The 13,033-nt window shown below is 29.2% G+C and overlaps 1 protein-coding gene across 3 annotated transcripts in view; it reads right to left on the reverse strand.

Annotated features, from left to right (window-relative positions):
* The window catches only part of LOC111677146 (serine-rich adhesin for platelets), a 224,837-nt gene that overhangs the window by 61,440 nt on the left and 150,364 nt on the right, over nucleotides 1–13,033 (reverse strand). For all 3 annotated transcript variants that reach the window (XM_046954748.1, XM_046954749.1, XM_046954747.1), the window contains one exon: nucleotides 4,937–5,748. In XM_046954748.1, the coding sequence (XP_046810704.1) occupies nucleotides 4,937–5,722 (786 nt within the window). In that variant the 5' untranslated portion in view covers nucleotides 5,723–5,748. The remainder of the gene's footprint in view (nucleotides 1–4,936; nucleotides 5,749–13,033) is intronic.

The following is a 13,033-nucleotide window of genomic DNA, read 5'->3' on the forward strand; positions in this document are numbered from 1 at the left end:
GAACTGAACTAGAACTGAACTAGAACTGAACTAGAACTGAACTAGAACTGAACTAGAACTGAACTAGAACTGAACTAGAACTGAACTAGAACTGAACTAAAACTGAAGCTGCTGAATAAAAATTTTCATAAAAATTATGTCAAGCAAAATGTTGCAAATTTAATATAAGTGTTTAGCAACAATTTTGCTATGTTCTTATTGTTTAATAAGCAGTAAAAATTAAAATTCTATTTATTAAAATAACTTTTAAATTGTCATTTTGAAATTTATGACTGTGTCAAAATGCCGAAACTTTTGTTAAACAGACATATTCTAAAGAAACAAAATAAATATTGAAATATTTGGGTTACATTTATTTCCAATGGCAAACTGAGCAAAACAAAAACCTTACATAAGATACAGAGTATAAAGTTACCAAACGCTTAACAGTCACTAGAAAATGATATATTTAAGTTAACTAATTTTCCAGCTATTATAGCAACAAATCATTAATATTAGACAAATAAAAAAACTCACACACACATACAACTACTAAGATTAAAAAAAGATACAGTCCTAAAAGAACCAGAATTTTTTGTGAGCAATTGTAAAACAAACCAACAAACTAAATATATAACCTAAAGGGGGAAATACATATATACATATAAGTAATAGAATATTACAAGAATAATAAAAAAAGAGGCGTGTTTTGAAGTCTTTTTTTTAGTAATAATTGTTTATTTATACATATGTATAGAATACCAAGAGTAATGCCCTTGATTATGGGTTTAAACCATTTTAGGCCATTACATTGGTAATAGAAACAATAACACACATGTCTTAAACAAACGAAAAAAAAATTCCTTTAGTTTTTTGTATTTCTGCTGGTTTTTGTTTGAAAAAAAATGGAATATTTATGTTTTTTATTAACTATTTTTTTAAACATATATGTTTGTGCATTTAATTTGCAATATAATTATTTTAATTAAATGTTCATTTATTATTAGCAACAACAAAAACAATAATAACATTAATAACTTGTCTAAGCAATTGTATAGTTTTTTTGTATTGTATTTTTTTGTAGAGTTTTTCAATAATTTATATTATTTGTGTGTTTTTCTAATGTATTGTTGTTTTTGTTGTTGCTAATTAAATATACATTATAATTATTAAGATTTAGTAATAAATTGTTTAGCAACAGTCAGAACAAAATGTTTTGCTATTATTTTGCAACATTGTTCATAGAGTTGAAATTGTTGTTTTGACATGATTTATGTAAAATTTTAGTTTTTATTTAAATCTACAATAGAGAATTAAGTTTTGAAGCAAATCAATATATTTGAGGTGAGATTGTAGAAATAATTTAAGTAAATTTAACAAAAGTGTTAAAGAAAGCTTTTTATAATTTTATAATTTTAGTAAAAGCTATATACAAGATTTTCAGATTCTGATAAATGTTTATAAGGAAAACAAGCTTTTCTGATAAATATTCTTCTACAGAAAAGCTTTTGTACATTTAAGCGATATTTTTTAAGAAAAGCTCTTAAGAACCTTATCAAGTTCAGATTCTGATAAATATTTATAAGGAAAATAAGCTTTTCTGATAAATATTCTTCCACAGAAAAGCTTTTGTACATTTAAACGATATTTTTTTAAGAAAAGCTCGTTAGAAACTGATAATATTGTTCAACGAAAAGTTTCACATTTACCGATATTATCTAAAGAAAAACTTTTCAGTCTCAGAGCAACTTTTTCCAAGAAAATATGTATCATTAAACTCTTATCAAATCTTCATATTTAAAGCTCTGCATAATCTAATCAACTTTCCTAAAGAAAAGTTTCTTATACTACATTAAATATCTTACGAAAAGCTCTTTAGACATCGATCAATTTTTATTCTAGAAAGCTTTTAAAATATCTTAAGATTCAGAAAAAATTCTAAATAAATATCTATAGACTCTGATCAAAAATCCGATCAAAATCCCTTAAAGAAAAGTTCCTTAGACACAGATCAAAATTTCTAAAGAAAACATCTTTAGACTCTTATCAACTTTTTTTAAATAAAAGATCACCAGATTCTGATGAAATGTTTTAAAGAAAAGAAAGTGTCTGATTAAGTTTCCCCAGAAAAACATCTTCACACTTTGATCAACTTTTCTTAAGAACAGATCGTCATACTCTAATCAAATATTCAGAAGAAACTATCTTCAGACTTTGATCAACTATTCTAAAGAAAAGATTTTCAGACTCTGAAGAAAAATCCTGAAGAAAAGATCTTCAAACTCCAATCCACTTTTATAAAGCAAAGATCTTCAGGCTTCAATCCACTTTTATAAAGAAAATATATTTATATTCAGATCAACTTTTATAATGAAAAGATCTTTATATTCTGATCAATTTTTATAATGAAGAGATCTTTAACATCTTATCAATTTCTCTAAAGGCAATTACTTAGTTTAAAGAGAGGACCTATACACATCAAATCCCATGAAATACACCTAGTCCTATATAGGGCCTGTTGTATGCTGCTTAACCAATGCCTTAATGGGAATTAAATCTACCAACTGGGGTCAATCAGACTAGAATACTAGAGGCCACTTTTTCAATTTAAGTTCTACAGTCGATGACAAACAGTTAATAAAAAAGCTCATCAGACCCCGACAACTTGTTTCCACGCTCGTACTAATCTTAAACCTCAAAAACTTTTCATTTTAGATCCATATTAAACGCAACCAATCTTAACAACATGTTTCTCTTAACTCTAAACACCAGCAACATGTTATTCTTCAATCAAAGTATGTTTTCTCCTTTTTTTTGTCTTCAAATAAATTTAAATACTTCAATCTTTCAAATCTCCACCAAAGTATAAACTACTTTAACCATCTCAATGTCAAGTTTATCAGACGATCATCAACTATTTGCAAAAATAAGCGAACGAAAAAAAAACTTAAACGAAATTGAAACCAACAATAAAATGTCACAACCAAAACAAAAAAAATTTAGTGACACATTACCTTAACCATGGTTTTCTTCTAACTGTCAAACGAAAGACAACATATCTTAAATATCTTAATACCCTTAGCTAATCTTTGGCTATAAACAACAAAAGGCAACAACAACAATGATAGATAGATACAACAACAAAAAATATATCACCAAATTTACTTTAGAAATCGTCAAACTCCCTTTTTTCCACTTTGTCTTTTTATGCATAAAAATACTAACTTTTATACAAGCAATGGAAACAAATATTAGGGGTAATAAAAAGTTTGTGACTCACATAAGATTATAAATTGCCATTATAAGTCTGAATAGTAATATATATCTCTCCTCAGTGAGTTTTTTTTTCAAATCAGTTAAAATCGTTCCATCAAAATTTTTCTTTACCCCTAACATATTTTTCCCGTAAGTTGATAAACGTTACGTTTTTTTTTTTTTGCAATTTGCTGATTTTTTTGTTGGTCTGTTATTTCAAAGTGATGTCACGGAATCCGTCAGTTGGATTTAGTTGGTATATAGTGGCAGCAGCAGCAGCACTAGTAGAACTTGTAGTGGTAGTCATCATAGTAGTAAGTAAGTTAGTAAATAGAACGACAGTTGACTTGTTAAAGCTATAACTGATGACATTAAATGATTAAATTGCAAAGAAAAAATAAATATTATAAAAAATAAAAGCGATTTGTAAAACGGTTTAAAGCGTGACGATAAAAATAAATAAAACAATAGAGTTCAAACTATGCAATCAATTTGGTATTAACAAACAGTATTTTTTTTTCTTCTTTTTTTCGTCGCTATAAATTGTTAATAAGTTAATCAGACAAGATGTAGAAATTAAATTCTTTAACATTAAGTTAAAGAAGAGTTTAAGTGGGGGTTTGTTGCAAACATTAAGCAAATAAAGTTAGTAATTTTGTTGATATTAATTAAAATGTCTTTAGATCCTGATTAACTATTTAAAGAAAGGCTCTTCAAACGGTGTTAAACTACTCACAAGGAAATCACAACAGACTCTGATCAATTTCTCTATGCAAAAGCTTTCAATCTTCATTATTATTATTGTGATCATCGTTACCACAGAAAAGATCTTCACATTACAATGATCTTTTTAAAGGACAATATCTTCAATTTATAAACAAGTTTTTTTTTTTGAGAAACAACTCTATTCGGAAAAAGAGTTCGTCACATGTTCTAAAAAAAGCTCGTTAGATCTTTTCTAAAGAAAAGTTCGTCAGATTCAGATGATCATTTCGAAAGACAAGTTCTTCAGACTATAATTATCTTTTCTTATACAAAGTTCGGCAAACTCTAATGATATTTTCTGATCTATTCTAATGAAAAGTTCGTCAGACTCTGAAGGTCTTTTTAATGAAATATTAATCAGAACCTGACGATCTTTTTAAAGAAAATGAAATGATCTTTTCTCAAGAAAATTTCGTCAGAATCTGATGATCTTCTTTAAAGAAAATTTCACCAGACTCTTATAATCTTTTTCTAAGAAGAGTTCGTCAGGCTCTGATGATCTTTTCTTTAGAAAAGATTATTAGAGTTAGACGAACTTTTCTTTATAAAATTTCATCAAACTCTGAATATCTTTTCTAAAGAAAAGTTCATCAGACTGTGATGATCTTTTCTAAAGAAAAGTTAATCTGACTCTGATGATCATTTCTGAAGAAAAGTTAATCAGACTCTGATGATCTTTTATAAAGAAAAGATAATCTGACTCTTTATAAAAAAAGTTAATCTGACTCTGATGATCTTTTATAAAGAAATGTTCATTAGACTCTGAAGAGTCTAATGAACATCAGCCTTTTCTGATGATCTTTTCTCTTTACTTAAGGAAAGATCATCAGAGTCTTATAAACAAGATAATGAAACATGGCTAAAGAAAACCAAGTCCGAATGGGAATAACTTAAGACTATATAAGTATATGCATATTAAAATGATTTTGTCACTTACCGCTTCTGTTTTAATATTCAATGCTACATCAACATGTGTAGGTGACGAACAATTATTGGCCGTAACTAAAGGTGCTGGTGTTGAGGTAGGAGTTATTGCTCCTACTGCAGCTGGTGGTGCAACATTTGCTGTCGTTGTTGTTACATTTGTCGAAGAGGTGGCCAGACCACAACTACCATTACTATTATGACCAGGAGTAGCTCTGCCGGGAGAATTTGGCGATATACCGCTTAACGAAGCAATGGCTGCACTAGAATATGGTGACGATGAAGGTGATTTATTAGTATTCGAATTATTTGCTATGGCCGCTGTAGTAGATGAAGAAGCCGTTGTTGATGTATTCAATGAAGTTGAGGAAGATGAGGAAGAATTCGACGAAGACGACGATGAAGAAGATGATGACGAGGATGAAGAAGAAAGCAGGGCAGAGGTGGAACAGACTAAGGGACCCAAAGAGTTTGCTGCATTGCCTTTGTTAGGAGTGGGTGTAAGTCTCTGATTGTTGGTGGTGGAGGTGGGTATATGATTTGATCCCGTTGTAGTTGTTGTTATTGAAGGTGAGGCCATCGAGTGGGTGGGACTGGCTAAACTGACACTGGCTGTTAGATGGGCACCCAAGACACTAGTGGCATCGACAAATTCACGTTTCATAACACCGCCACCCGATACACCCAGAGAGGCGGTTATGGCAGCTTCGCATGGCAAAACGGTGCCCAACATGGTGGGTGCGTTATCAGCGTTACGATTGCTACTATTGCTCTCGGTTTCTTCGCAACCTTCCGCCATGTCAGTTACACATTGTGATGAGGAGACTGTAAAAATAAAGGGAAATGATATTGTTATTAAGAAAGGAAGTTTATACTTTATATTTCTTTTAAAATTTTTAAGTTTTTCTGGCTTTAAGTTTTAAAAACCTAAAAATGTTCTGATACCAAAAAAAAAAAACAAAAACACACAGCAAAATACATTAGACTACAAAACCGACTTTGGCCGAAATCCTTGTCTGCAATCATAATTTAAACATGTCAGAGTCCTACAACATACTTTTGACCAAATGCATTGACCAGCAATAATAAGCAAGTGTAAGTGTATATATGTCTGCCCAAGTAAAAGTTCTAGCCATTCATTAACATTTGCTACAAACAACATACTACATATGGAGACGTCTCATACGTCTTTCAACGCCTTAGGACTTAAGGGGTAAAACCGGCAGAAGCAACTGAGAGAGAAGTAGTATATAAGTTAAATAAAAGGAATGGAAAAGCAATACACGTATCAGTAAGTATACGAAAGTGGGTGAGTGTTGTGTTGGTGTATGTGGGCTCACAATGTCCTGTAACATGTCCTGCTGTTGACGTTTGTTCATAATTTTTGTTTTGCATTGTTTGCTGCTAACGTCATTTGTACATGTACAAATGCATAAATGCATTAATAAACACTCATACATAAACTTTTGCCAAATATACACACAGATACAAACACACTCTCATGTACATATCCTAAATATGCATAACATTATCCTATAAACATGTTTACTCTCACATACATACACCAACTTACATTTTTATTCAGATACTCATTTGCATGCAATAAGCAAAATTAATTATAACAGCTCTCTACTTGAACTACTTAAGCAATAACAACACAAATATATATAAAAACCAAACCTTATTTGCCTGACTCCTTCTCCACCTCTTCTACCACTACTAACAGGTTTTCATATACATACATACAAATATGCATATAACCTGAGGTCTTATAACTGATATATAATTCCGTTTGTTTCTGGCCATATTTGGTATTTAATGTTTTTGTTGTTTTATTTTTTTTTAATATTATTTTTATTATTTGCTAAGAGGTTTTTGTAAAGGAGTTTAAACTCATTAAAGGCCAGTTTTTATTATAAATGTATGTATGTGTTTACATAATGACTAGTCTTCTCAGGCTTTTCCATTACCATCAACCTTCTTCAATCCAATACACAAAGAAGGAGTTTCATTAACTAAGTTTGTTCAGCAGAAACTTTCTCAATATCACACATATGCATATACAACGGAGGGAATGTTTGAATGTCTATGAGAAGTTCACTAAACCTTAATTCATTACACTCTCACACACACAAACACACATAAGCACTCGAAAAATTATCCTTATTTGTTGTTGTAGTTTTTGCAGTCGCATTCATTATGCATTAAAATCATCGCCCCCTAAAAATATACACTTTCAAACATACATTTATACTTACGAAATCTACATTTCGTGTCCTTTGTGTTTGTGTCTATGTGTTCTAGTCCTTTTACTTCTACATAAGTAATATTAGTTGTTTTTGTTACTTGTTATTGTCCAGTAGGTGTTCAATGTGTTTGTTTAGAAGTTTGGGTGTAGAGGAGTGTATTTGTTTGCAGCTAAAAAGGACAAGGAAAAAAAATAAAACCCTTAAGCTTCCCCTAAAAACATAGCAGAGGATACAGTGGATTATACGCAATAAAACTTTTCAATATCTTTATATCTTTAAAATGTAAGAAACTTTTCAAAATAAAAGAAATTTTCACAGGAAAGGTCTCTAAAAAACTTTCCTTAATGTGGAGTTGTTTAAAGCTTTTCTTTGGAAAGTTTCTCAATTTCTAAAAAGTTTAAATGTCTGAAGAGACTTTTCTTTGGAGAAGTTATTCAATGTCTTAAGAGATTTTATTTAGAAAAGTTAATCTTTGTCTAAAAAGCTTTTCTTAAGAAAAGCTAAATAGTTTTTCTTTAGAAAATATTATTAAAATCCAAAGAACTTTTCTTTAAAAAAGTTTTTATGAAATATTCATTACATTTTGAAAAGCTTTTCTTTAGAACAGTTAATCATATTATGAACAGCTTTTCTTTAAAAAAAATTATCAAAATTTAAAAAGCTTTCCTTTGTTTAAAAACTGAAAAGCTTTTCTTAAGTAAATCTTTTGTTTACAAATGCTTTTCGTTGGAAAATAAAAAAAGCTTTTCTTTAGAAAATATCATCAGAGTATAGAGAGTTTTTTCGAAATGATAATTGTAAGAGTTTTACCTTGCAAATGATCATCAAAGACTAAATACTTTACTTAATATAAATTGGTTATAAAAAGCTTTTTTTTATAGAAGTTAATAAGAGCTTTTGTTGATCACAGCTTTTTATTAAAAAAGTTGATTAGAGTCTAAAAAGCTTTTCTATTCAGAAGAAGATCCAAGTCTGAAGAGCATTTCATTTAAAAAGTTGATCTCAAACTAAGAAGCTTTTCTTTACAAAATTTGATCTTACACACCGATCAAATTTTGTAAAGCTTCTTAGTTTGAGATCAACTTTTTAAATGAAATGCTCTTCAGACATGGATCATCTTCTGATATATATAGCTATTCCAAATGGAGCTTAAAACTATTTTTCTTAAAAAAGTCGACCACTGTGCATAAACTAAATTGGAGACGTTTTTAACGTAATTCTTCCGTTTTCAACTACATATATACTTTCTCTTTTTCTGCTTGTGCATGTATATATGTTCTCTACATTTTTGTTTATATGTTTGTAGGAATCCTGCATGTAAATGAGTGAGTTTGTGTTCTTTCGTGTGTATGTATGCAATGTAGTAGACATTCGTAGCAGTTGTAACATTGTGGTTTACAATCAAATTTTCTAATATGCATGTTGTTGCAATTGCTTCGCAAAAAATAAATAAATAAATGAGCAGAGCAACATAGCACAGTTACTCGGTTTCTGGTAATTTCTTTTCCCTGTTGGGGTTTTAACTTTAGGAAGTTTTTTTAGTAAAAGGGGGGGGGGGGGGGGGAAATTAAGGATTTCTTAAAGGAAAAATTAAATAAATCTTTTAGTATTAAATATGGAAATTAATGAAATTTATAGCTAAAGTTTTAACATTTATTCGTAATAAGATTATTCAAAATAATCCAAAAACGATAGTTTTGTTAGAACCCTGTTTTAAAATCCTTTCAACTTGTGTTTGTCTAAGCCTAATTTTGTTTTATAATAGAACAAGATTATTTGGCAAATTATGTGCAAAGAATATAATTGCTGTGTGTGTGTATTAAAAAGTTAACTTTGTATACTACTTGCAACATGCTGCAAGTATTGTCTTATTTAAGAAGTATTTTTGTATGCAATCCATGAGTTCTTTCATATATAGAAATTTCATAAGATATTTGAAAACAAATGTTTTTTTGTTTCTTCTTTTCATTTGCAAGTGTTAGTATGATCAATATGTTCATTTATCTTGTAAGTGTCTGACTAAATTATACTAAATGTATTGTAAGCAAATTTTCTTCCAAAAAATTTTGTTGGTTTTGTTATTTTATTGTTGTTAATATTGTTTGGCAATTTTGGATTGAGATTTTTTTCTGGATAAATAAAAGTGAATTTGCAAAAAATTGGGAAATAAATTCTTCGCTATTCAAACAATGTTTTTATAGAAAAACTCCTCTCGTTGGAATAACTTTTCTATGGAAAAGTTTAAAGAAACTTTTCTGTAGAAAAGCTCCTCTCATTTAAAGAAACTTTTCTATAGAAAAGCTCCTCTCATTTAAAGAAACTTTTCTGTAGAAAAGCTCCTTATATTTGAAGAAAGTTTTGTTTAGAAAAGCTCCTTACAGTTAGAACAAATTTTCTTAAGAAAAGCTTCTCACATTTGAAGAATTTTTTTCTATAGAAATATTCCCCACAGTCGGAACGACTTTTCTTAAAAACTCCTCAAGGTAGGAACAACTTTTCTAAAGAACAACATTTATTCGTTTCTGAAGGAAAGCTCCTCACATAAAGAACAAAAATTCTCTAAAAAAGCTCCTCACATTTTAAGACATTTTCTATAGAAAAGCTCATCACATTTTAAGAAACTATTCTATAGAAAATCTCCTCTAATTTTAAGAAAATATTCTATAGAAAAGCTCTTCACATTCGAAGAAAGTTTTATGTGGAAAAGCTTCGCACATTTGGGAAATTATTCTAGAAATGTTTCTCACAATTGGAACAAAGTTTTATAGAAAAACGTTTCACATTTGGAGAAACTTTTCTAAAGAACAGCTCTTGTCTCTATTAAAAACAATTCTGTAAAAAAAAAACTTCTCACAGTCGGAGTAATTTCTATAGAAAAATCTTACTTTTAAGAACCCATTTTTGATCTCAACCTAATTCCAACATAATCATATATTTATTCATAAAACCGAAAAGATTTTAATTTCATATTTATTACAACCTCAAACAAATATTATTTTTAACTCTCTCTACAAGTTCAAAACTTTGTTTTTTTTTTTTTTTTTGTAAATTCAACAGCCTTAAATTCCTGCCTCCTTTTGATTTTGTTTTGTTTTTGGAAAACTTTAACATTTTTATTTTATTTTCTTTTTAAACTGAGAGCAAATTTAATATGCTTCAATAAATTTTATTTCAATAGTCCAGCAAACAAACTTATATCTTAATAAAAGTTTTTTTTGTTGATTCTTTTGGGTGGTAGAAAACATTTTACATCACCCACAAAGAAAACTTAATCTACATTTTATGCATAGTACAAGTACCAACACACAAAACGAATAAAACAAATTTATTTTTACTCATTTAACATCTATAATTTTTGAACATCAACATTTTATATAAACATTATTGAATGTATTTATAGGTGTGAGTAAATTATGTTTGAATATGTGACTTGAATAGTTTGAGAATGTAGTGTAAATCAGTGATTGACATAGGGAGATGTTTGAAAGAGAAAAATTGAAAGACTTTAAAAAATATACTCTTTTTAAAGGAATGCATTTTATTTATAGAAAAGCCTTATTTAAGCATCTTTTTCATAGAAAAGCAACTTATACTCTGAGCAACAATTCCATAGAAAAGCAACATATACTCTGGCCAACTTTTCCATAGAAAAACAATCCATACTCTGAGAAACTTTTTCATAGAAAAGCAACTGATTCTCTGAGCAACTTTTCCATAGAAAAACTACCCATACTCTGAGCAACTATTCCATAGAAGCAACTCATACTCTGAGCAACTTTTCTATAGAACAGCAACTCATACTGTGAGTAACTTTTCTATAGAAAAACAACTAATAATCTGAGCAACTTTTCTATAGAAAGCAACTCATAATCTGGACAACTTTTCTTTATTAAAGCAACTCATACTCTGAACAACTTTTCTAGACAAAGACAACACATAATTTTAGCAACTTTTCTGTAGAAAAGCAACACATAATCTGGACAATTTTTCTATAGAAAAGTAACTCACACTTACAGCAACTTATTATGGAAAATCTATAGAAAAGCAACTCATACCCTAAGTAACTTTTCTATAGAAAAGCAACGCATACACTGAGCAACTTTTCTATAGAAAAGCAACTCATAATCTGAACAATATTTCTAAATAACTTCTCAGTACAAACAACTTTTCATTATAAATGCTCCTTCTGGGCAAGTTTTTCTCAAAAAAGCTCTACTTAATCTGAATAACTTTTCTTTTGGCAAAATCTACTAAATTTCAGGTTTGTTTCACTAATACTTATACTGTAGGCATTAATTTCATTAATTATCCTTTTGCTCCACATGAAACTTTCAGATACAAACACATACACATACGCTTTTCCCAATACATACCAACATTTACTTGTTCTTTCGGAATAGAAAGGACAAACATTTACGTTTGTATGAGTTAAATAACATGTATTACAATAACAACAAGTACAACAAGTTGAACATGCATATAAACAATTGCAGACACTCTCTCATATATTTATACATACATACTTGTAAAAAAACAAAAAACCACACTACTACAGAGAAAGGAAAATACTCATACATCCCAGCCAACATATGATTTCAAATCTAATTATTGAAAATTATTCTATATTCAAATATTACTACAGAAAATCTTGCAATTCAATTTATGTTCGGTTAGAGTCAAATGTACATGTTTGCTGGGTTACCTTTCCAATCTATAACTTAGTCTGGGTCTGTTCGAAATACATACTTGCTTGTAGAATAAAGAAGTATAATAAGGAAATTTTTTATTGTTAATGATGAGACAGAAGGGGCTTTACTGCTGATTGCATGTAAGGACTTTTCATTACAACCTTAAGGTTTGGAGACAGTCAGTGTATATGTGTACAACAGAGGGAAAGAGTTGGTAGTTGCATTTTAAGGAAATGAATAGTTTGCATGTTAAATACAAAACTCATGGTCAATAATGAGAGGTGGCTAGAATGGTCACTCTACACAGCACTTAAACAACACATAAAGGCAAAGGGAAAATGAGAAAAAAAAATGAAACTTTTTAAAACCACCCACTTATATTTAAAATTATACTTAACATTATACAAAACACTTATACATGAAAATTTCTCTTTATGTATAAATAAATAAAATTTATATTTTTCACCTCATCACTGCCGCTCTGTTAGTAATATATAAACAAAAGTTTTTATTGTAAAATTTTGTTGCAACATTTTATAAGGGTCATGCCACATAAAGAAAGAAAAATGCATTCCCTAAAATGTATGTATATTTTTATAACCCTACTCCTGTTGTTTGCAAGACATATCCTTTTCTTTCAGTCTTTCCCTCCGCCTAGAAAACAATTGACCAAGGCCATGACCGTATTATTTTGTTTGTGTTGTTGCATTTTTATTGTACATGTTAGACGATGTACTATGTATTTATCTGAATTTTTATATATGTACTCATGAAAATATAAGTTCATTTATTCGAAAGTCTGGCGAAAAATATTTACTTTAGAAATTTTTTAAAAATATACAAAATTATGTATTAATTTGTTTCGTAAGAGTGAAAAACTATACGCTATTAAATCTTTTGTTTAAAAATCTATTATGTCAACTGATTTACTGTTGGAAATTAGAAAATTTGTAAGATTTATTTTTGAGAGTCATAGTTCAGTTCTAGTCTAATTCTATTTTAGTTCTAGTTCAGTTCTAGTACAGTTCTAGTTCAGTTCTAGTTTAGTTCTAGTTCAGTTATAGCTCAGTTCTTGTTCAGTTCTAGTTCAGTTCTTGTTCAGTTCTAGTTCAGTTCTAGTTCAGTTCTAGTTCAGTTCTAGTTCAGTTCTAGTTCAGTTCTAGTTCAGTTCTA

The sequence above is a fragment of the Lucilia cuprina genome, chromosome 6, assembly GCF_022045245.1.
Source record: "Lucilia cuprina isolate Lc7/37 chromosome 6, ASM2204524v1, whole genome shotgun sequence".
Taxonomy (NCBI): Eukaryota; Metazoa; Arthropoda; class Insecta; order Diptera; family Calliphoridae; genus Lucilia; species Lucilia cuprina.